This window comes from Carcharhinus amblyrhynchos, chromosome 9, assembly GCF_965287045.1.
Source record: "Carcharhinus amblyrhynchos chromosome 9, sCarAmb.v2.hapA, whole genome shotgun sequence".
In the NCBI taxonomy this organism is placed as follows: Eukaryota; Metazoa; Chordata; class Chondrichthyes; order Carcharhiniformes; family Carcharhinidae; genus Carcharhinus; species Carcharhinus amblyrhynchos.
The window spans coordinates 31886661-31911128 of NC_137332.1; the positions used below are offsets into that span (position 1 = coordinate 31886661).

General features: G+C 39.5%; 1 protein-coding gene across 6 annotated transcripts in view; it reads left to right on the top strand.

Moving 5' to 3' along the window:
* Positions 1-24468, top strand: part of LOC145347693 (ERI1 exoribonuclease 3-like) — a 360320-nt gene that overhangs the window by 148776 nt on the left and 187076 nt on the right. For all 6 annotated transcript variants that reach the window (XM_080195394.1, XM_080195393.1, XM_080195399.1 and 3 more), the window contains one exon: positions 14002-14101. In XM_080195394.1, the coding sequence (XP_080051520.1) occupies positions 14002-14101 (100 nt within the window). The remainder of the gene's footprint in view (positions 1-14001; positions 14102-24468) is intronic.

Genomic DNA, 24468 nt, shown 5'->3' on the forward strand with positions numbered 1-24468 from the left:
TGGGGGTAGGGTTCTTTCTTTGCTTGGTGAAAAAGGAAGGATTGAAGCATCCCTGTCGGCCAATTGCTTATGACTTTTTCATTTTATATTCATAGTGTAGGAAAAGAAAATAACAAGAGGCACCATGTACAGATTAGTTATGCTTTGGAACAAGTCGCTGCATAATTAGTATGTGTTTAAATATGTTTCAGTCACAGTTTTTAACTATAAGATGCCTTTTCTAAATACCAAGTAATATTGGACAGTGATTTTAAATCCCTTCTCATCTGACTATTAAATATATATACTTACTGAATGCCTGCAAGTCAGTGTTAACCTGCGTTTAAATTTTCAGTGTAGTATAATTTTTCTTTTTCTGTGCCATTACCAATATTTTATGCCTTATCCATGCAGACCACAAATGCTGAATAAGCAGAGAATTCACAGCATGTGAAGTTGAGCCTCTTGCATGGGTCAAAGGCTGTTGGTTGCTGTAGTTTGTCATGTGCTACAGATCTATGTATTTGGTTAACATCTGTGACATACAAACTTATATAGAATTGCTTTTCTTATCCATTCAAATTAATTGTTAAAATTCTGGATTTTTCTTACATGGATGTGCTCCTTTTTCTTCATTAGATCAACCTTTTTCTACCCTTTCTAATGTTTTGGGAATAGGTAAATATTCTTTGATCAGACTTTTCTTTACTTGGTATACTGGAAGTGGAATGTAAACCACATATTCTTGGTTACAACCTACAGGATTTATTCTCCCACTCTATACGTTTCCACAATGGATCTGTTCAAAGCTATGGATTGTTCTATGCCCATCTTTATGAGAAGATATTTGCTCTGAGTAGGTTTACAATTAGAATAATATTTTAAATGTATTCCTGTCATTTTTATATACACTAAAAATTAATAATGCAGATACACTCTGTCATTATGAGAAAATATACGCCTATAATCTGTTGTAAAACATAAGGACCAAGATTTTCTGCACCCATTGCATTGGATGGGTTCAGCGACAGGAGTGGAAAATATTGTCAGAAGGCCAAAGACACCTTTCATATGTCAACATAAAACCAGGAAGCGATTGTCCCCTTCCACTATCAATGACAGACTGCATTTGCCACCATTTAACGTCGGGAATCTCATTGTAATAAATAAAAATATCATTATCAGGCCCAAACGCTGGAATCATACCCCTACGTCAGTGAGTGTTTCCACAGCGGCATGATGTCAAAATGACATGAAGCAAAAAAAAACTGGTCTCTGAAGGCAAGCACCTGGTGATTGGAGGTGGGCACAATGCTCATATGGGAAAGGGACATACCAGTAGGTGCCAGGGTAATGCCAGTTTGATGCCAGCGATTGTCAGAAGCTGCACCTGGATGAAGCTTGTTTGCTAGCAACGCACTGGGGTGCCCATTAGAAATGGTGCCCATATCATCAAGTCATTCGCGGGGCAGGTGAACCAGAAGCTGTCTGCCAGCAATAAGTTGTATAACCTCTGTCTGCATTTTTTCCCTAAGTTGCAGACTATATGGCAGAGAAAACTGCCATTACCCTTGATAGACTCAACACCGCTTTACTCATCCAATATCAGCCTTTGCTAATATTGGAGAAAATCCTGCCCAGGGTCTCTATGCCATACATATCCCATCAAATCATTTTATTTTCTGGCTTTAGTGCCTTTTTGTATTCAGCCAATATGGAGCACAGGTTTATAAAGACAGGGAAAGTTGTTTCATCCTGCTTTGTGAACTCATATATTCACTACAGCAATTCTGACAGCTTGGGAAGGGAGAGGAAACATTGGCCCAAAGACACAACATGATGAACTCTCTGTTTATATTATAAATTTTCATTATTAGCACATTGTTCAGGCCATGCTTGTGTCTATAATCATTACAAACCATTATCATGGCTGATCACTTGCTCCTTTACTTTTCTGGTCCTCAGATTTTAACATTGTAAACGACTACTGTATACCATAAATGTTGTCAACATTTTTATCATGAGGGAAAAATGTAACATGTTGAGAGAAGGTAAAAGTGTGAGTCTTTTTTTCTGTTGACTATCTTATGCTTCTGTCTATATAATTACACTCATAATTCATTAGCAATAATTCAGCTGTTTCATATTTTCCAGCTGAAACATATTGTGATCGTCATGCCTTCGAGTTTCAGAAATTTCAATTGGTATGGTAATTGGAGGTTAATTGTGGATTGCTAAAAAATTTTGAATAACTTTTACTTGTTTATTGCTTTCTAATATTGTTGTTTTTGCTCCAAATGTTAACCAAATGTAAATGTGAAATCTTGTGTCAGGACAATGGCAGTGCATTGAAATTATTATTAAGTAGAATTCTTAAAGCTTATTCTGTTTCTTTATTTATTAGTGTCACAAGTAGGCTTTTACTAACACTGCAATGAAGTTACTGTGAAAATCTCCCAGTCGCCACACTCTGGCGGATACGTGGGTTAAGCAGGCATTTAAACCACTACATTTGCAAACAGAAGAGCAGACCATGGATCTTCTGAGACTTTTCTTTATTCATTGATATAATTCATTTAGAATGTTTAGGAGCAGATTCTTGACTATGTCTGTTGCAAGCAGTATTCATCAGATCCAAATACTTTAGAACAAGGACGTTGAGCTTCTGAAAAATAATGCCAATATAGGGCTAGGGCTTTTGGTGGAAAATGTGTGCCCAAGTAGTCATGTGTTTTATCCATAGCCACTCTAAGCATTAAAGGAAGCTTATCTATGCAGTCCTGAATGAGCAAAATAGGTCACTACTGACCATGCATGGCCATATTACTCACAAAGGAAATGTAAACAGCAATTTGTAGGTCAGATTAAGATCACAGAGAAAAAAAGTCTTTGTGCTATTGGTGGAAATTTTCTGCCTGTTCTCAAAACACATGCAAAGCCAACAGAGCATCTGAAGTTTGACTAGAATTCAGTCAGCAAATTATGAATTCCACACAGGTGCTTTGCTGCAGGGATGTGGTTTGGAAGGCTGGTCGGCAGGTCAAAGGAGCCAATTTCAGGAGGAGCAGGAGGAATGCAAGAATGGGCTTGAAGCTTTCTGTGCTTGCTGTGCTTAGCAATATCACCCAGAAACATAACCTTTTGCTGAGTGACCTATAGTGGCCCATTTAAGTTAAGCTGCTCACACCTAGAATGACTGATCTCATCATGCACACTACATGCTTTCTCCATATAAAGGAGAAAATTGCAAATTGGGAGCTACTAAGTCATGAGATGACCATGAGAATTGTTCTTGCTGGTTTTCCATTTTTTCCAGCAAGAAATGGGCAACTGTCGATTAAACTGCAGCAGGCGACGGTGCAGAGGGACCTCGGGGTCCTTGTGCATGAGTCGCAAAAACCCAGCCTGCAGGTGCAGCAGGTGGTCAGGAAGGCTAATGGGATGCTGGCCTTCATAGCGAGGGGGATTGAACGTAAAAGTAGGGAGGTCTTGCTGCGGCTGTATAGGGCATTGGTGAGGCCGCAGCTGGAGTACTGTGTGCAGTTTTGGTCGCCGCACTTACGCAAGGATATTTTGGCCTTGGAGGGAGTGCAGAGGAGGTTTACTAGGCTGATACCGGAGTTGAGGGGGTTGAGCTATGAGGAGAGGCTGAATAAACTAGGCTTGTACTCGTTAGAGTTTAGAAGAATGAGGGGAGATCTCATTGAGACGTATAAGATGATGAATGGGATGGATAGGATAGAGGTGGAGAGACTCTTCCCGCTCAGAAAGGACAGTAGGACTAGGGGGCACAGTCTCAAGATAAAGGGGGGCGCGGTTTAGAACGGAGTTGAGGAGGAACTTCTTCACTCAAAGGGTGGTGAATCTCTGGAATTCTCTGCCCATTGAGGTGGTGGAGGCTGCCTCGCTAAATATTTTTAAGACACGGGTTGATGGGTTTTTGATAAGCGAGGGGATTAAGGGTTATGGGGAGAGGGCGGGAATGTGGAACTGAGCCACTACAGATCAGCCATGATCTTGTTGAATGGCGGGGCAGGCTCAAGGGGCTGGATGGCCTACTCCTGCTCCTATTTCTTATGTTCTTAATTGAAGGATGCATGTTCACTTTAAGAACGTTAGAAGTAGGAGTAGATTGTATAGCCCCTGCTCCACCATTTAATACAATCATGGCTCATCTTTTGCCTAAACTCCATCTTTCTAGTTTACTTCCCATATCCCTGAGCGATCAAAGAATTGTCCACCTGGACCATAAATCTATTCAACAATATAGCACCCATAACCCTCTGGGGTTGTGAACAAATTTCTCCTCATCTCAATCCTAAATCATCTGACCCTTTTCCCTAGGCAGTGTTCTCATGTTCGAGATTCCCAGTATCAAGGAAACAACCTCTCAACACCTACCCTACAAAGTCACATCACTATCTTATATGTTTCAATGATTATTCTAATAATTTTCATTATTCTAAATCACAGAGAGCATTGGACTGAATGGACTCGAGGATCAGCAGTTTTATGTCACTATATGCAATATTTACATTAGCTACTTCTGAATACTAGTTGGCTGTTTGCTAAACTACATAGCAAATAATAAAAAGACAAAGAAAGACTTGTATTCACATAACAGCTTTAGTGACTCCAGGATGTCAAAGTACCTTTGCAATATTAGAATGTAGGAAATTTGTGCACAGGAAGCCCCCATTAATATGAGCTCATGACAGAATTTTGAGCATATAATCAAGTCCGATACTTCAAAACTGTGATTGAGTGTGCACTGCATTATTGGAGGTGCCATTTTCATTAAACTGGTGCCCAGTTTGTGCTCTTATGAAGGATGCAGAAATCCCAATGCACTATCCAGAGCAGAGAACTTCTCCCAGTGTACTGGTCAAAATATCTCCCTCAACCAACATCATGAAACACATTATCTAGTCACTATTTCATTGATTTTGCAGGACTTTGCTGCATGTCTTAAATTACAACAATGACTATACTTCAAAAGTGCCTGTAAAGCACTTTGGATGTCCAGAGATTGTGAAAAGCTTGTTCAGCTAGCACCACTAAAACAAATCATGAAAAGTGAAAATAAAACAACCAGCAAGTCAATCTTGCATAATTCATTTTTACCATTGAGTGTCTGTCATCACTCAGTTTATTTTCATTAAACTGTAGTCTTCTTGTTTATCCTCTATATACTTCCCATGTATTGTCAGTTTCTCCCATTAACTGCTTTTAAGTACATTCTGATCAAACGTACAACATGTTGTTCTCTTTTCTTACCACTTGAGGCTAAATAATACATAAAGCATTATGAACAGACATATTTGTGGGGAGGCTTTCCACACCTTTAATTGTGGTCATTATTTAAGAATTATCACAAATTATTGAGCAGTTTGAGACTGCTAGGCTCTTAATGACATATGCAAATTGTATTATAGCTCATCTAAAGTATTGTTTTGTCGCCTAATTTAGTTCAGGGATTTTGAGTAGTATATTCGTATAAGGTATGTCTATTTGTCTTTTGACATGGTTCAGCTCCCTGCATCTGAAGCTAGACGGATAAAAATAATTACAAGCTCTATGACTAGTGGAAGTATTCCCTTTTAAATGAGCAATGTAACCAGAATGTCCTTTGCTCTGTGCAAAGCAAATAAATTATTTCAGATTACTTGCAGCCTGATTTTGGTTTTCATTTTCTGGGAACGTTGGTGGGATTTCTAGTGAAATTTCTGCTTCCATCCAATTCTGATTTCCACGCAGCAGTAATCAAAAAAAACTTATTTTTTAAAATATCTAATGAATGCTTAGAAATTGACATAATCAATGCCAGTCTCATCCACTCAATAGAAGAACTGAACATATCACCACACATCAGCTATCTGGTGTGTGTGGCATTGAATGCTACTCTCTTTACAGCTATGTACCATTTTTGCCCAGACAGTCTGAAGACCATGCCAAATTTTGACGCCTTATTCAAAAAAACTCTTGAAAAATGTATTTGAACCTCTGCCTGAGCTAAGTATATTTAAAACAGAGATAGATAGGTTCTTGTTTGGCAAGGGGATCAAAGGTTACAGGGAAAAGGCAGGAGAATGGGGTTGAGAAACTTATCAGCTATGATTGAATGGCAGAGCAGACTCGATGGGCTGAATGGCCTAATTCTGCTCCTGTATCTTATGGTCTAAGTCTCATTTCATTTTTTAAAATTAATGCTGAATAACATAGGAAGTAGAATAATTACTTTTTACTTAAACTAGTTTCATTTGATAATGAATTACCGTCAAAGTATCGGCTTTAGTTTTGTGTAAACATAAAAGGTTTAATTGATACATTTGTAGGGCTTAATGATTTTTAATCCGATCTAATTAGCGCATGTCACGGTATAGACTTTTTATAAGGCCTTTATAAAATTTTATTTACTGGTCTTTTCCAGTCATTTTACATATTGAAATTTAAAAAATTGTAGATGGCTCTTTCAGCAAGTGATCTGAATATATGGTGAGCAATTTTCATATGTCTACCTTTTGCTGTAAAATGGGGTATTAGGTAAGTTACATTTTTAAAAAGCCCTACTCGTTAGTCACCTGAGACTCAACTGACTACATTGTTGTCAGAGACTCAACTGACTACATTGTTGTCAGAGCTGTTGTCAGAGTGGGCGGCCAATGCTCCCTGTCTGAAGTGGGCAAGTACCTTATTTCAGTCATTCAATAGTGCTCATTGTCATTGTGGGACTTCAATGCCACTTTTGTGGACTATTATTTGGGCTGCAGGCTGCACATGCAATTTTATCGATCTCAAAAATGTTTTAGTTTATCAGAAATGCAGAAGTGCTCCTCCCTGATGTCACAACACTGCTTTAGCCTGCTGCTCATCACTGTGCCCCACCCCATCCCCTCCTCTCTCCCCAAGGAATTACTTACTACCTTACTGTCAGCAGGACAGGAATGTCTGCAGTTCGGTATAGTGAGTGACTTTCTATCCTCCCACTTGCACACTACCTTGGATGCACTTCTGGAATTATAGCTCCTTGGTATTAAGCTAATGATGACCCAGCCACCAAGATAGTTTTGGCTTCGCAATTTGATGGGTAAAGCAATCACAATGCCTGTTGTCCACCTACTTGCTTAATCAAATAATAATTATCTATGTGGTGCTCTCGTAAGTTTCAAGCATGTAAGATCAAAGCACATGGGATTGGGTTTAGTGTATTGATATGGATAGAAAACTGGTTGACAGACAGGAGACAAAGAGTCAGAATAAGGAGATCATTTTCAGAATGGCAGGCCGTGACTATTCAGGTACCACAGGGATTGGTGCTGGGACTCCAGCAACACAATATATATGAATGACTTAGATGAGGGAACTAAATGCAATTTCTCAAATTTGCAGATGGCACAAAACTGGGTGGGAGTATGAGCTGTGAGGAGAATGCAGAGATATTTTAGTATGATTTGGACAGGCTGAGTGAATGAGCAAATGCATGGCAGATGCAGTCTAATGTGGATAAATGTGAAGCTATCCACTTTGGTAGCAAAAGCAGGAAGACAGATTATTATCTGAATGACTATAAATTAAGAGAGGGGAATGTGTTGGGTATCCCTGTACACCAGTCGCTAAAATTAAGCATGCAGGTGCAACAGGTGGTAAAGAAGACAAATGGTATGTTGGCCTTCATAGTGAGAGGATTTGAGTACAGAGGCAGGGATGTCTTGCTGCAATTATATAGGACCTTGGTGAGGCCATACTGGAACGTTGTGTGCAGTTTTGGTCTTCTTATTTGAGGAAGGATGCTCTTGCTATAGAGGGAGTGCGGAGAAGGTTTACCAGACTGATTCCTGGGATGGTGGGATTGACGTATGAGGAGAGTTTGAGTCAATTAAGATTATATTCACAGGAGTTTTGAGAATGGTGGGGGGGGGGGTTCTCATAGAAACCTATAAAATTCTAACAGAACTAGATAGGGTAGATGCAGAAAGGATGTTCCAGATGGCAGAGGAGTCCAGAACCAGGAGTTATAGTTCAAGGACACGAGGTAAACCCTTTTAAGACTGAGATGAGGAGAAATTTCTTCATCTAGAGAGTTGCAAGCCTGTGGAATTCACTGCCACAGAAAGCATTTGAGGCCAAAGTGTTGTATGTTTTCAAGTAGGAATTAGGCACAGCAAAGGGGACCCAATGATATGGGGGGACAGCCGGATCAGCCATGATCATGATGAATGGCGGAGCAGGCTCGAAGAGCCAAATGGCCTACTCCTGTTCCTATTTTCTATGTTTCTATTAAGAATTACAAGCATCGCAGTTTATTTTATTAAACTTGGGCCAGAGAGCTTTTTGTAGCTTTTACCAATTTTATTTTTAAAAGGACACCATGTAGTAAAGTTGGATCAGGTAAATCTTGAAAAGATATGCCAATATCTGAAACTGCAAATGTCTGTTATACAGATCATGTTGTTGCTAGGTTTTCTTACACTGTGAGATTTCCTTCTCTTAATGAGAGGGCAAGTATAGATATTAATGTAAACTGAAATAAGCTCCCTGTAAAACCCATTTGTCTTTATCTGAAACATGTTGATTTTCTTTGCAGCGTAGATGGAATAGACCCAAGAAAACAATAGCATTATTTTGGCAAATAACACATAAGAACAAACAAGTGAACTTATCTATCTTCTCATAGTGTAGTAGTTGAAGGAACAGCAGATTAAAAAAAACTCACAGCTCAAACAGTATAATTTTCCAGATTTTCTTTGTATGTATGCTAAGATTATTTTCTCCACCACCTCAATAAAATATGCATGTTAATTCTCAAAAATGTGCTACATAAAGTGGCAAATTGATTGATACTGCAGAAGCTGCTTAAGCAGAATAGAGTGGTGGAAATAAAATCATCTAATTTATCAGGCCATCTCCATTAAACAAAGCCAATCTGCACTGATTTAAATACTTTAGGAATCAATTGGTGTCTGAGAAGATCTTTCCTATAAAGAAATATCTCCCATCAGTTGCAGCCCTGTCTTCATTAACAGACATCAATTATAGAATGTTACACATGCAAGGATCAAATAAATGTTAATGTTTTGAATTGAGAATTCAGCATGTTTTGAAAAGCACCATTTACCTTTGAAACCTAGTACATTATAATGATACAGCACACAGACAACTGCTGCTGCACTTCCTGTGTCTTGTGTTACATTTTAGATCCCCTGTGGCTACCCACTGCTCAGAATGCAGTAGGACATGTTGCTGACATTTATACTGGAGTACAAGTAGTCTTATTCATGGAGTTGCCTGGAGCTAGCATGTTCCCTGACCATTGAACAAAATGACAAGATGCATATCTGACTGCTTATGACCATGATTCTTTGCCGGAACTTCAGCCCTGGAGTTATCAGATGACTGCTAACAGCTTTTTCTAAAAAAGAATCAGCACACAACACAGTCAAAAACATAAAAATTAGACTCTTGCTATGCCTGTAAAGCTGCTGTCAGCCTTAAACCTTTATCAAATTGAAGAATGCTATGAAATTTATACTGTGTATTATGCTTGGCAGTGGCAGCACTGGGGGTGGGGATTGGTGTTGTGAGGAAGAAAAAGGTTTATAATAGTCACAAGGTATCCAATTCCTAGTAACAGTGAAATAAAACTTCATGTCACTGCAATTCATATCATGTGCTGGAACAGCACTTCAGTTCATGATGCCTGCAAATGGCAAATAAAGTCTAGCTGAAAATGGACTAAAGGCTGGAGTGTGCTATAAAGATATGACACATTTCAAGTTCAGAAGATATTCATAAAAACTGCAGTTTATGATGTCATCTGAATCCATTGCTATATTACTTAATTGTAACATTCACTTTTTTGTTATCCTATATGTATATTCTATTATTTCCTGTTAATTAGTTGTGGATCATCATTTGTTGTGTGTTTCCTGCTTAAAGGGGAAGAAAAGTGTAAGTAGAGTACCTTATTGGGAGGCTTCGTGCCATTGTGAAAGCATTGCTACCTCTGGGCCAGAAGCTTCAGGTCCCAGTCCAACTCAGGGACTTAATAGCCACAGAAGATACGTTCATTATGTGGCCAAACAGGTTGATTATCAACCTATAAATCCTTCAAGAAGAAATTAGGGGGCTTGGGGCTAAAGCGATCAAGGGATATGGGGGGAAGGAGGGATCAGGATATTGAATTTGATGATCAGCCATGATCAAAGTGACTGGCGGAGCAGGTTTGAAGGGCTGATTGGCTTACTCCTGCTTCTAGTTTCTATGTTTCCATATGCCTAATGGCAGACAGTAAGAGTGGGAGAGTTTCTTGGTCAGTAAAATCAAAATACTGTGAATACTGGAGATTTGAAATAAAAACAAATGGTGTTAAAAATACTCAGCAGGTCTGGCAGCATCTGTGGGCAGAGAAATAGCATTAATGTCTTAAGTCCAATATGACTATCCTACAGAACTGGTCAGCCATACTGCAGAAGGCAATGGCAAACTACTGCAGTACTTTGCCAAGCATAGTGATGGACCAAATCAATGAAAGGCATTTGACAAGATGCTGCACCAAACAAAGACTGATACATAAGATAAAGGTGCACAGTGTTACAGTATTAGCATGGACAAAGGATTGATTAAATAACAGAAAGCAAAGAGTGGGGGTAAATGGGTGTTTTTCTGGTTGGTGATCAATGACTAATGGTGCGCCTCAGGGATCAGTGTTGAGACCACAATTGTTTACGATTTACATGGATGATTTGGAGTTGGGGACCAAGTGTAGTGTATCAAAATTCGCAAATGACACTAAGATGAGTGGCAGATCAAAGTATGCAGAGGATGCTGAAAGTTTGCAAAGGGATCTCGATGGTCTCAGCGAGTGGATTGTGAAGTACAATGTTGGTAAATGTGAGGTCATCCATTTTGGTAGGAATAACAGCAAAAATGGGCTATTATTTAAATGGTAAAAAATTGCAGCATGCTGCTGAACAGAGGGACCTGGCTGTCCTTGTGCAAGAATCATAAGAAGTTGATTTGCAGGTGCAGCAGGTAATTAAGAAGGCAATTTTGAACTTCATTGCTATAGGGATGGAGTTTAAAAATAGCAAGATTATGTTGCAGCTATATAAGCTGCTGGTGAGGCCACACCTGGAGTACTTTGTACTGTTTTGGTCTCCTTATTTGAGGAAGAATACACTGGCACTGGAGGGGATGCAGAGGAGATTCACTGGGTTAATTCCAGAATTGAGAGGGTTGGCTTATGAGGAGAGACTGAGTAGACTAGGGCTATATTCATTGGAATTCAGAGAATGAGGGGAGATCTTTTAGAAACATATAAGATTATGAAGGGAACAGATAAGATAGAAGCAGGAAAGTTGTTTCTACCGGCGGGTGAAACTAGAACTAGGGGGCAAAGCCTCAAAATAAGGAGAAGCAGATTTAGGACTGAGTTGAGGAAGAACTTCTTCACACAAAGGATTGCACCTGTGGAATTCCCTGCCCAGTGAAGCAGTGGAGGCTGCCTCTTTGAATATTTTTAAGGCAAGGACAGATAAATTCTTGAACAGTAAAAAAATTAAGGGTTTTATAGTGAGCAGGTAGGGAAGTGGAGCTCAGCCCATGAGAAGATCAGCCATGATGTTATTGAATGGTGAAGCAGGCTCAAGGGGCCAGATGGCCCTCTCCTGCTCCTAGTTCTTAAGTTCATAGTTACCAATGCCCACTAAGACCACGGTACCTGATGCAGGATATTTCCTAATAATTTCTAAAGGATTCCAGCCTTCAGTTCCAGAAGATTTCCTTAGCCACCTATCATTGCTTTATAGGCAGCCAAACTGACTCACTTCCTGTACTTGAATAGAGATGGAGATCTTTAAATCTCTTTAACTCCCATTGTTAATCCTTCAGTGCAGATGCCCACATACAAACTCTATTATCTGTCATAATGTTTTCCTCTGATTAAAAGGCTGCTACAGAACAGAATAAGCCCAATCTCTCACATTCCACGGTATATAGGGAGTCATTTGGAGGCCTTTATCAGATAGTCATCGACTGGTTGATGAGGTCAATTTTCAATTTGGGCTCAATATTAACACTTTTGCCTCTAGAGTCAGAAGGCCATGCCTTCAAATCCCACTCCTGACCTTGCTGTGCACAAAGTGCCTGCTGTGGTTCTCTTTTAATAATTACATTTATTGGCATTGGTCAATAGTAGGGGTGAAATTGAAATCAATGGGGATCTTCTGGTTGGATCATAATTGGTAGATGGTTGCTGCTGTTGAAAGCCATTGACAATAGCCCAAATCATCATTGCAGGAGTGGTCCAATCATCATCAACTGCTTCTCAATTAACTTTCCTCGTTCATAAGATTAGGTTTGAGGCTACAGATGATGTTGTGATCATCATTGAAATGAAGGATAAATATTCTGTATAGTGGACATACGATTGCTCATGAAAAGGAAGGTGACTTGGGCAAAGATAGAAATGCTGACTGCTCTTGAACAAGAAATGCTGGGGAATGATAAGCCTATAGTTTTATTGGAACCACTAAAGAATGGAATGAATATATTACGGGGTGTGCGGTGGATAATTATTACTGTAATTTGTTTAGATGATCATTACGTTAAATACACTGCACCGTCTACACTGCACCATCTGTACATAAACAAGTCAGCTGCAGATTATACAGATGCCATGTAAGATATGATTGGTCACATTGGGGAATTTAAAATTCCCTTTAAAATTCAGCATTTAACTTCCACCATTTTGTCACTGAATTGGACTGTGGAGTTTTACAAACAATTATGCGTACATTTAACCTATGTATTTGGTTGAAAATATGAGAGTGGACATTGTGGCATTCGTATTAATGAAGCACCATAACTGGACCTAAATTACATGCATGTCTGTGTTCAAAGAAGCACCATCATAGTTGAGTTCTCCTTCATCAATATCTTGAAAGTCACTATTAACCAGAAGCTGAGCTGAAATAACCATGACAACACCAAGGCTACCTGAATAATGTAGAGGCTGGGTACTTTCAGTGTTTTGACTCTTCCAAACCTCTCTACCAACTACAAGGATCAACTTATGAATATGATACTCTTCGCAAATCTGGTTAGGTGAAGGCATAACAAAATATTTTAAATTTTAAGTTTTGTTCAGACCAGGAACCAGTGTAGCTCAGCAATACAGGATTGATGGAACAGAACCTGGAACGAGTTAAGTACTGACAACAGAGTTTTGGATGAGTACAAGTCATAATTGATAGAGGTAGGTGAGTGATGAGGCTAGTGGTGCACTTGGTGCAACAAGACATTTAAAGGCACATTCACTGACCTCGATTGTGTGGCGTCATTAAACTTCTTGTGACACTACATCCAGGTCCTCCGGGCTTGACTCCTGACATTGAACATCATTGTTATCTGCTTCCACTGCCTTTCCAAAGTTTTTCTGAAAGGCCTCTTAGTCCTTTTGTGGTTAGATCTCTCCAAGTTACCACTTCTGAGGCATCCAGCCTAATATCATTGAACCTTGGAGGTCGCTTTGTCCTCTTGTTGCATTATAATTCAGTATTCTTCCTGTCCAGATTCCCATCTGCAAACAGTTCCATTACATGTTCCAGCTAGAATTAACCTCCCCTTCAGAAAATGCAGGCTAGCTTTAAATAGTGTTACCATTCGCACAAACTTGGGGTCACTTGCTGAGGCAAGCAGCCACTCAACAATGAGTTTTACACTGGCTGCACACTGCAATCATGCAAATTAGCAGGCACCACAAGGAAATTAGTGTGCTGCCCACATTAGAAGCATCGAGTGTCAGTCAAATATACTTCACAATTCCTGCAACTCTTGTCCAATTTAATCCACCATCAACCTGAAGCTGGACGCTATTTCTCTCTCCATTGATGCTCCCTGATCTGCTGAATCCTTCCTAGAATTTTCTATTTTTATTTCATATTTCCAGTGTTGGCAATATTTTGCTTTTGTATGCGTAACTTTTTGTTCGTTAGACATCTTAATTTCTTTTTGTACCCACAGGCATACAGCTTTGCGATGGGAAAATATCCAAAGACTGGACTGCCATTAATGATTGAAGGGTTGAATTTGCAACATATTGGCAAACTACATAGTGGGATTGGTGAGTACATTAGACTTGCCATTGATCTAAAATAGACAAGTAACCATGGAACTATGTGAAAAGAAAAGTCCATGTGTGCCATTTGTATTCTTTTCATTTTAAATTTATGGCTTGGAAATATAGAAAAAAATCTGCAATAGGCTTTACTGAATTGCCCAAATACTGTTTAAGAATTAGTATTTCCTTTTTGTTTGTGTGTTGCCTGCAATACATCTGTGAAATGAATTTGTTACTCTAAAATTTTGCAATGATAATATTTATAAGTTGATTATTGCAGCAATATCTCATGTAAGCAAAATGTGTATTATGACTTGCATAACTCCATATAAGTCCATCCATGGCGTAGCTTTCATGTCTCCTTGGTACATTTGCTTTTCCTGCCAGTGATGAGGCATAATACATGCAAAACGTGCAGATTGATTACTGTTTATAAATCCTGCTTAATTTTCCTTTCTGTTTAGCTTACCTTGAAGAAAACTTGTACAATCTATTCACAACTTTTGTCATAAAGTAGAAGAGGGAAGCCATGTGTGCCTTATTTTTAAGTTTTTAATATTTATATGTCACTTTTTATTTCATGGCATAAAATTTGTTGATTTAAATGTTTAAAATATTATTCATATTCAAGTGAAATTTTGCAGTGATTTTTCTCTTCAATTTTTTTTGTAACATAACTAAACACAACTGGATCTCAGATTTATAAATGTCAGCTTGACTCAATGAGTGGCAATTTTATCTCTGAATCAAAGAAGATTACTACTTCAAGGCCCACTCCAGACTGTGGGAAGTGATCTGCACTGTCACTTCAGTACAGTACTGAAAGGATTGCTAGAGATACAGACATTTGGATAGAACTTAGATCAAGGCCCCAGTTGCCTGCAAAAATATTTTAAGGAGTTTGTGCAGTTTGGCAAGCGGAGAGAATTTCCAGGTAAATCCTCAACTGACCACGAGAAATAAATTAACATGCCATTGATCACACAGGAAAGTGGGAATTGCTAAACAAAAAAAGATCATGGTCTTGCTAGTTCACAGTGTTCCATTCTGGCAATTACATGATGTAAAAATGTAGAATTGTTGATTAAATTATGGCAATCAATCACTGTCAATTAGTCTAAAACAGACGTAGACATAAGACAAAGAAAACCCACTACTCATGGAAAGCATTGGGATTGGCTCTTCCAGAGCATGCTAAGTTACAATATGCCATCAATGTAGGATATTTTGGATAAGAAATCCGAAATGGAGTTACAAACAAAATGCAAAAAATGGTAAAGAATGTGAAACTCACTGCCACAAACAGTAGTCGAAGCAAATAGTTTAGATATATTTAAAGGGAAACAAGACAATCATTTTCAAGGAGAAGGGAGTAGTTGGTTACAAATGGTAGATTTAGTTGAAAGAAGATAGGAGGAGGTTCAAGTGGAGCGTAAGCTACTGGCATGGACTATTTCCGATTCACCTGTTTCTGTGTTGTATAACCTATGTATTATCATGTCACAAATTGCTGTCATGTTTATCCTTTTCTATCTTGATATCTTTCTGGTAAATCTGTATCTCCTGCATCACCACCATCTACTTTTGGTCCAATATACTTTTTCTGAAATGCGGTGCCCAAAACTGAGTGCAATTGAAGCATTACATCCACCTTTTGATAATTCATCCCCATTGCAATAGAGCCAATACTCAATTCACCTTTATGATTACCTTTTGTACTAATACATTAAGTTTTAGTAATTAGTGTACCAGGATAGCCAAATCCCTTTGCTTATAAGTGTTCCTAGTCTGTCACCATTAAGAAATACTTTAATTTGCCTTTTATGGCGCTAAAGTTGATGTGAAACTCTATCTGCCACAGTTTTGCCCACTCACTTAAGCCATCTATGACCCTTCCCAGCATCCTATTCCCATCCTCACAACCTACTGTGCCTCCTAACCTAGTGTCATCTGGAAAATTAGCTATATAACGACCTATTTCTTCATCCAAGTCATTGATGTGTGTGGTGAAAAGCTGAGGCCTCAATGCAGATCTCTGGGGAACACCACTTGTACATCCCATGATTAGATTAAATTTCCCTTATTAATTTTTCTGTCCCTTACCTCCCAATCAATTACCAGTGCGTCCAATTTTGTACACTTTTTTTTTGCTGATGCTGTATCTTCTCACAGAAGATTGAGTTGCACTGTGGAAGTCCGATTTAAATATGACATAAAACCCAATTCCCCACATTGAGGATGCATACCCCATTCTTACATTTTAACACATCTCTCACCATGTTGGGGCATTTAATATCAAGGTCAAAGTATTCATTTACTGAATTTGGCATTTCCAGAGATTAGGCATAATGTGTGCAAAAATAACAGATTGGTTACTGCTCATGTACCCTGCTTAATTTTCCTTTCCGTTTAACTTACCTTATTATCTGTTACAATATCACCTGCATCTATCTCTTAAGGGCCCACATTCAGTCTTACCACTTGCTCTTAGACTAATAAAAAAATTATGCTGTTAGTTTTAATAGCCCTTCAGTTTTTTCATAATCCTATTCTGTACCACTTACCCCTTTTTTTTCATAATCCTATTTTGTAACCCTTTATCTCTTGATTTCCTATCACTTTACCACTTCTTAAATTTCTCTTGTTACTAAAATTTGTGTAAACCTGTTCTGTTAGTGTGATATTGGGGCTAAGATTACTACTACCAGGTCAGGTGCGCAAGGATGGAAGACTCCCTGGCTTCACAAACCTGGCCTTTAAAAGTGGCTGCCAGATGTCAGATTTATGATCCAGGAGAGCAAGCTAGATTAGAAACTGGAGTGGGTGACCTGGTAAGAAGTGGTGACTGTTGAGTGAGAAGGCAGGCTGGCTTTGACAGCATATCCAAAAATTAAAGATGATTAAAATGCTATCGTAGGTTTTTAACTTCCACTCATCAATACAGAAGTAAAAAGGCCAAATACCAAAGAGAACAACAATCTAATGCCACATGAAAAGAGGGTGCTGATTCATTGACAAGTAGAATCTGATTAGTAGTCCCCCATTGCTCTGTATCGCCCTATGCCAACCGATGCCTCTGTATCCACCCCCATGGCTCTTTATAGTCGCTCTGCCAACCAATTCCCATTCATCCACGCCCCCTGACCTTTTATAAGCCCCTTTGCCAATCCATGTCCCACCACCCCTTTGCCCGTAGACTTACCATGCCAGCTCATTATTCACCATGGACAGGTCTCAGGACTGATGCAGAGATAAGATAAAGTGAACTCATATAAAATAAAGTTCTCTGCACTTATTGCGGACTACAGTCTGCTTATAGATACATTCTCATTCATAAAAACCCAGTTACAATATTTGCATTCCTTCAACTAAATAAAGCCTTATAACAAATCTATCATTCAAGTGCAGAATCACCTAAACAACAAGCATGGGAATTCATAACCCAACATCAAAGAGTCAATAACCACATCAAACTATGAAATGTAAGGGAACATATTTTGATAAAGAATGGTTATGATATCAGTCACGCAGCTCTAATCCAATAATGGAAACTCCCAAGTTTGTATAAACAGAAAAGAGTGAAATTACAATGATAATTTTTAAAATTATGTCTGGACATTTTTTCAAAAACTTAAAGGGCTGGAAATTTAAATGCCACAATGGCTTGATAGCTCCCTTTGATGGGTTTGTTGACCGTTTCAATGAACTTGACAGTAAAGAGTTTATGCACTTTTTGCACACATTTAAGTCTACTTATAACACCTTCAAAGGGCACCTGACCTCCATCAAAGAGCACCTTACCTTCCCCAAAGGTATCCTGAGACCAGATCCAAAGGGATGCCCAGACTATCTAAATTAATCCACCAAGCTCGGAATTGCTCTTACCTGGTATAATTTGGCATACTTCAAGTTTCAAGATCCCCCATTTCAGAGCAAGCAGTTGATGATTTAAATGACCAACCATCTCTGTAAACCATGCATGTGTGAAATGTGCCCTTTCCCTACTACTACCCCCACAAAAATGGGAAGTTCCATGTTAAAGGGTGGGAATTTTGATATTTGGGGATTTCTGCCGTTTTCACAACTGAGAGCTTCTCCATCCTGATGAAAATCCGGGCCTGGCTTTTACCTTATTTTACTTCGTGCTCAACTATACAAGTGGAAATTTTTCTTTTGAAGTTATGGACTAGTCTTGTATTATACCAAAATCTTCTTTGAATACTTCTCACTATTTGACTGAGGGGAACATTTTCTCATTCTTTCAGAATTCACTTTCTTAAATTTGAAACCATGATTGTGGCGCTTGTTTTTTCCAGCTCAAATGCAATATCAAATTCAGTCATATGATGGTTACTGCTCAGAAGATATTCCCTTATAATCAGATTGTTCACTAATTGTGGCTTGCAGCTGATCATTGAACCTAATATCGTCTTATTCCTAGATGGGCCTAAAACCTCTTGTTCTAGAAATTGATTGCCTTTGCTATCTGAGACATTCTGCTTCTCCTAATCTAAGTGGGAATTAAAAACTTCCTTTAAAAACCACATTGTTTCTGTTACAAGGATCCCTGATCTCCATACTTATGCAACCCTACATCAATACTGTCAGAAAATTTGTAGACAATTCCAACCAAGATTTGCATCTGTTTACAGAATTAGAATACCTGCATGCATAGTAAATACTCAGCATGTGTAGCAGCGTCTGTGGACAGAGAGACAGAGTTAGTGTTTTAGGTCTGATCCTCCATCAGAACTGGGAGAAGTTAGAGATGTAATAGGTTTTGAGCAAGGAACGGAGAAGGATGAGAAAAGAATGAAAGCGAAGGTCTCTGTTAAGGTGGAAAACATAAGAGGTTAGATAACCAAAGAGTTCATGGTTCGTGACCACGTAAAGAAAGAAAAAGTGTCCAAAACAAATATGAATGCCAGGATCATGATTAGTTATTATCTGGGAATAAAGAAAAGAAGAAAGAAGAGAGAAACAAGAGAGAAAAAAGGAAACGAAATGAGGTAATAGTTACATTATAAAATTGTTGAAATCAGTGTTGAGCCCAGGTTTAAATCGAAGGATGGAATGCTGTTTGTTTAGCCTCTTTGGGATATTTCAGGAGGCCAAAGGTGGGAAGGTCAGAGACGAAAGATGGAAAAGTGAGTGGAACTCAGGATCATATTTGATGACTGAATAGAAACGTTTGAGAGAGTGATCACCCAGTCTTGGTTTGGTCTTCCCATTGTAGAGGTCACATCATAAATAACAAATACGGTATAATAAATTGAAAGACTCAATTCAAACTGATGTTGCTGTGGTCACAGTGCAGATTGTGGACTGCTATACAATCACAGTGCCACACTTCAGCCGCTTGCATTCTGTCCTTTCATGCTGCGCGTACTTCACTGGTTGTTCACCTTACTGGATTCCTTTCTTTGCATTGTTCTTTTCACTTGGCTGTAATTTTGTCTTTTATCAATATTGGTATTCTTTCTCCATTCCCAATTTTTCTCTCATTCCTAATGATCCTACAACCTGCTTAATCTTGCCCCATAAGCCAAACTCCTCCTCCTGGCAAGCAGAGTAAACCTTCTTTGAACTATTTCCAATGCAAGTATGTTCTGCAAGATAAGTAAAATGTCTCTCCTTGTACATTTGTAGCCACTTTTATATTACTCCACCTTTGCAATTAAACCAACATTTCATTTACCTTCTTACTTACTTGCTGTACCTGTATTGTGATTCATGTACAAGGACACCCAGGACCCTCTGTACTGCAGCACTCTGTCCCCGCTTTCCATTTAAATTAATGTACTGCTTTTCTTCCTGCCAAAGTGGGCAACCCCATATTTTCCCACATTGTACTCCATCTGCCAAATTTTGTCCAGTTACTTAACTTGTCTATGTCGCTATACAAACTTTTTGTATCCCCCCGACAACTTGCTATCCCATCTATCATCAGAAAATTTGGCTGTGATATAGTCAGTCCCTTTCATTCCAGACTTTAGTATAGACTGTAAATAGTTGAGGCCCTTTTGGCACTAGTTATCGTTTGTCTTCTTGAAAATGATGAATTTATCTCAGCTCTCTGTTTTCTGATAGTTAGTCAATTCTATATCCATGCCAATATATCAGCCCAATATATCTTGTGTAGTAACCCTTTATATGGCACCTTATTCAATGTCTTTCAGAAATACAAATATACTGTATCTACTGATTCCCCGTTATCAACCCTGCTTGTTACATCCTCAAAGAACTCTAATACATTTGTCAAACACAGTTTCCCTTTCACAAAATAATGTTGATCCTGAGTCACATGGCAGAATCTTCCATTCTGGAGCCTGATGGCAGGCGGGAAAGACAGCATGATTCCTGTTGGGTGGCAGGATGGTTGGATGCACAAATCTTCTACTGTTCAGTTCATTAATTACGTATCCCTGAGGAATTTGGCTGTGTGGGTAGGAAATGACCAGCCCCGCTGTTACTGCATTGGGCTCAAGATCAAGCGTCATTTTTAAAGGGCATCCAGACAGTTATTCACTCAGCACAAGCCAGGAACTCTGCTTTACTCCTCCAGAGTACTTGCAGCTGCACCCCGCACTGGAGAAGCAGGCAGATGTGAGTAACCACATCATGGGACATCTGAGGCACCTCTGGCAGTGCCTTCCACTTATCCTAGATGAGAGCAATATATCCATGTTTGCCAGCAGCTTAATTATCTAGAGGCACCACTGCTTCTTGTTGTTCAGGCCCTTGCTCCTACTGGCCCTATGCCAACCTGTGATGGACCCCATCCTCCTTATCTGGATGGGAACTGTTAACAAGGCAGAGTTGCCTGCAGCCTGCATCATCAACACTTCAATGGATTGTGAACAAATTCAAGTGATACTTTTAGTCAACATGACCTTTACAGGTTTCTCTCTATTTGAAACCCAGTGCCAAATTAAATTCTACCCTCTACCATGATTCTAACTGTTTGCACAAAGATTCTGCCCACAGAATTTCTGGCTTAATTATTCATGCAGATGGAGAGGCTTTCTGTGTTTTGAGAATGCCTTCAATGGCCAGAATACAGAAGTTCTGCCCTGAAACCTAACTCCCACCATTTTTACAGTTCTGGGAATGCAGGACCAGTCAATTTTTGCACATCTATGGTTCATGGAGGCCGTTGCACGTGTTAAAGTGTAGTTGCTTTCAGTTTGATGTAACTTTTGCAAGGAAGCAGCAGGAAATAATGATGTGTGCACTCTATATTTGATAGAAGAAGGCCTAAACTTACTGAACATAAGAACATAAGAAATAGGAGCAGGAGTAGGCCATCTAGCCCTTCGAGCCTGCCCCGCCATTCAATAAGATCATGGCTGATCTGACGTAGATCAATTCCACTTTCCCGCTTTCTCCCCATAACCCTTAATTCCCCTGTCTATCAGAAACCTATCTACCTTGATGTAAATATATTCAGCGAGGTAGCGTCCACCACTTCAATGGGCAGAGGATTCCAGAAATTCACCACCCATTGAGTGAAGAAGTTCCTCCTCAACTCTGATCTAAACTGCACCCCCCCCCTTATCTTGAGGCTGTGCCCTCTAGTCCTGCTATCCTTTCTAAGCGGGAGTTTGGAGAGGTAAGGAACCTTTTTGCATATGATCCAGGGACAATTTTAGAAGGGGCCAGGTGCCCTTAGGATGAAATCAAGTGCCCTTCGGGATTGTTAAAAGTGGGCATCAATATGCATAAAAAAACGATAAACTCATTGGAGTGTCAAGCTGATTGGAACTGTCAAGGAGTCAAGCTGTCAAGTCATTTAACTCTTCTGCCCTTTAAATATTTGTTTAAAAAAACTGTCTGCAGCGTTGAATAAAATCAATGCTTGCTATTTCACTCTAAGCATTAACATAATTGATCAAGCAATGACTGGCACAGTGGCACACTAGTTAGCATGCTGCCTCACAGCACCAGGGATCTAGTTTCAATTCTGGCCTTGGGTGACTGTATGGAGTTTGCACTCTGTGTCCGAGCGGATTTTCTTTGGGTGCTTCGGTTTCTGGCTTCACAGTCCATAGATGTGCAGGTGGATTGACCATTCTAAATTATCCCTCAGTGTCCCAAAGTGTATAGATTAGGGGAATTAGAGAGGTAAATGCCTGGAGTTATAGGGACAGAATGGCCTCCCTCTGTACTGTAGGGATTCTAGATTCTATGATTAACGTGAAAGTATCATTAGCACAACAGGGTGCCTGTCATAGTTTAATTGACAGCTCCAACTCTTGGAGTGGGAATATGAATTAAAGTGCTTGTTCTTATGAAACATAAATGGAAATTAAATGTAATCAATGGGTTTCTATTACTGGGAGCAAATTTTTAAAAAATAGTGAATTCATCAATAGCCATTGAAGAACTTGAAGATAAAAGCAAAATAGTACAGGTGCTAGAATCTGAAACAAAAACAGAAAATGTTGGAACATCTCAGCAGGCCCAACAACATCTGTGGAGAGAGAGTAGCCAGGTCATCATGACTCAAAATGTTGGCTCTATTCTTGAGTCAGGATGACCCTGACTACTCTCCACCTATGCTGTCAGGCCTGCCGAGATTTGCCAGCATTTTCTGTTTTTGTGACTGAAGAATTTTATTTAATTAATGGTCCTGATGTCTGCTCATGGTAGATACTGGATAAATTAGCATGAAGGGTGCAAGGACAAAGGGTAGTAATGTAGTAGGGGGCATGGGCAGGTTGGCATGAGTTGACACTCAACTGACATTAGGGCTATAAAGGCCCACGGGTCTGGACAGAGATGTATGGAATCAAATAATTCATAGAAGGAGGCCATTTGGCCCATCGAGTCTGCACTGACCACAGTCCCACCCAGGCCCTGTTCCCGTAACTCCACACATTTACCCTGCTAATCCCCCTGACACGAGAGTCAACTTAGTGTGGCCAATCCACCTAACCTGCACATCTTTGGACTGTGGGAGGAAACCGGAGCATCTGCAGGAAACCCACGCAAACACAGGGAGAATGTGCAAACTTCACAGATAGTGACCAGGGCTGGAATTGAACCTGGGTTCCTGGCACTGTGAGACAGCAGTGCTAATCACTGTGCCACCATGGCAATCCCCTATGGGTTGGCATATGGGATATAAAGAGCCATGATGGAGGTCAGAGGTTAGCATAGAAATCATAAAGATCAATAAGGGCATGGTGGAGGAGCATAGGTTAGCACAGATGGCATGAACAGCTGTGGAAATTGGGTAGAGGGACGTAGGTTAGCATGGGACCATGAGATGACAGGGTTGGCATGGAATGGGGATTGTATATGTGAGGAGGGAGTATGGTGAGGAAGGGTGAGGGCTGTTTTTTGGTTTTATTCTTTGTTTTGTTGCAGTGCCAGAGTACCAAGGCAAGCCTTTGCACTCAGCCACACTTGTGCTACCTATGAACTGTTTCCAGGGCAGCAGGCCTGACTCCCATTTCACCCCACATCCCACTTCTCCTGCCATTCTTCCACCCAACCCGCCCACCCCGCTGCCAACTATCCATGGCACTTTTTCCCAGGTCAGGTTTGTGGAGTCAAACATTATCCTGACTGTGTTCCTGACCTGGGAGTGAAAATTCAGGCCTCTGTTTCCATACATATTTGACTCTCGGTTTTCACGGCTGTATCTTTCTTTCATTCGTTGTACAGTAGGTGTTTATTTTATCTTTTTCTGGAGCTAAATTATTCACCTCTAATGCTAAATGTAGATTATTCATTGAATTTATTTAGATTTGTTCTAGGTGCCTTTATTGCTCAGTTTAATTTAATTAACTTTTTTTTATCTTATTAAGATCACTTTTTATTTAAATTTGATTATTTACTTAAACCTACCAGTTAGGTTTTTGCCCATGAATTTTACTTATTAATTTCTATTTATTTTTAATGTAGTAGCTGCAAGGTCCACAAGGCACCTCAAACTTAAATTGGCTGCTAATTAGCCATGCATCTCTGTACTGGCAGGGATGACCTCACAGAATGGGAGCTCACTGTTTAAAAAGGTGCAATTCTCCTGGGTTGTTAGCAGCGACACCTGGGAGATTCATGTTCCATTCTTCATGAGAATGCACTGCAGGTCAGATGAAATTGTTCCATGGGCCATATGTTTGACACCATGGTCTACACCAGATATCTTCACTGACATTTTGAGCTTACAATTAACACCAATCTTGTGAGTCTACTTAAAGTTTAAAGTTTTCAAAGTTTATTTACTGGTGTCATAAGTAGGCTTACATTAACACTGCAATGAAGTTACCATTAAAAATCCCTAGTCGCCACAAATCTGGCACCTGTTCGGGTACAGTCAGGGAGAATTTAGCATGGTCACTGCACCTAATCAGCATGTCTTT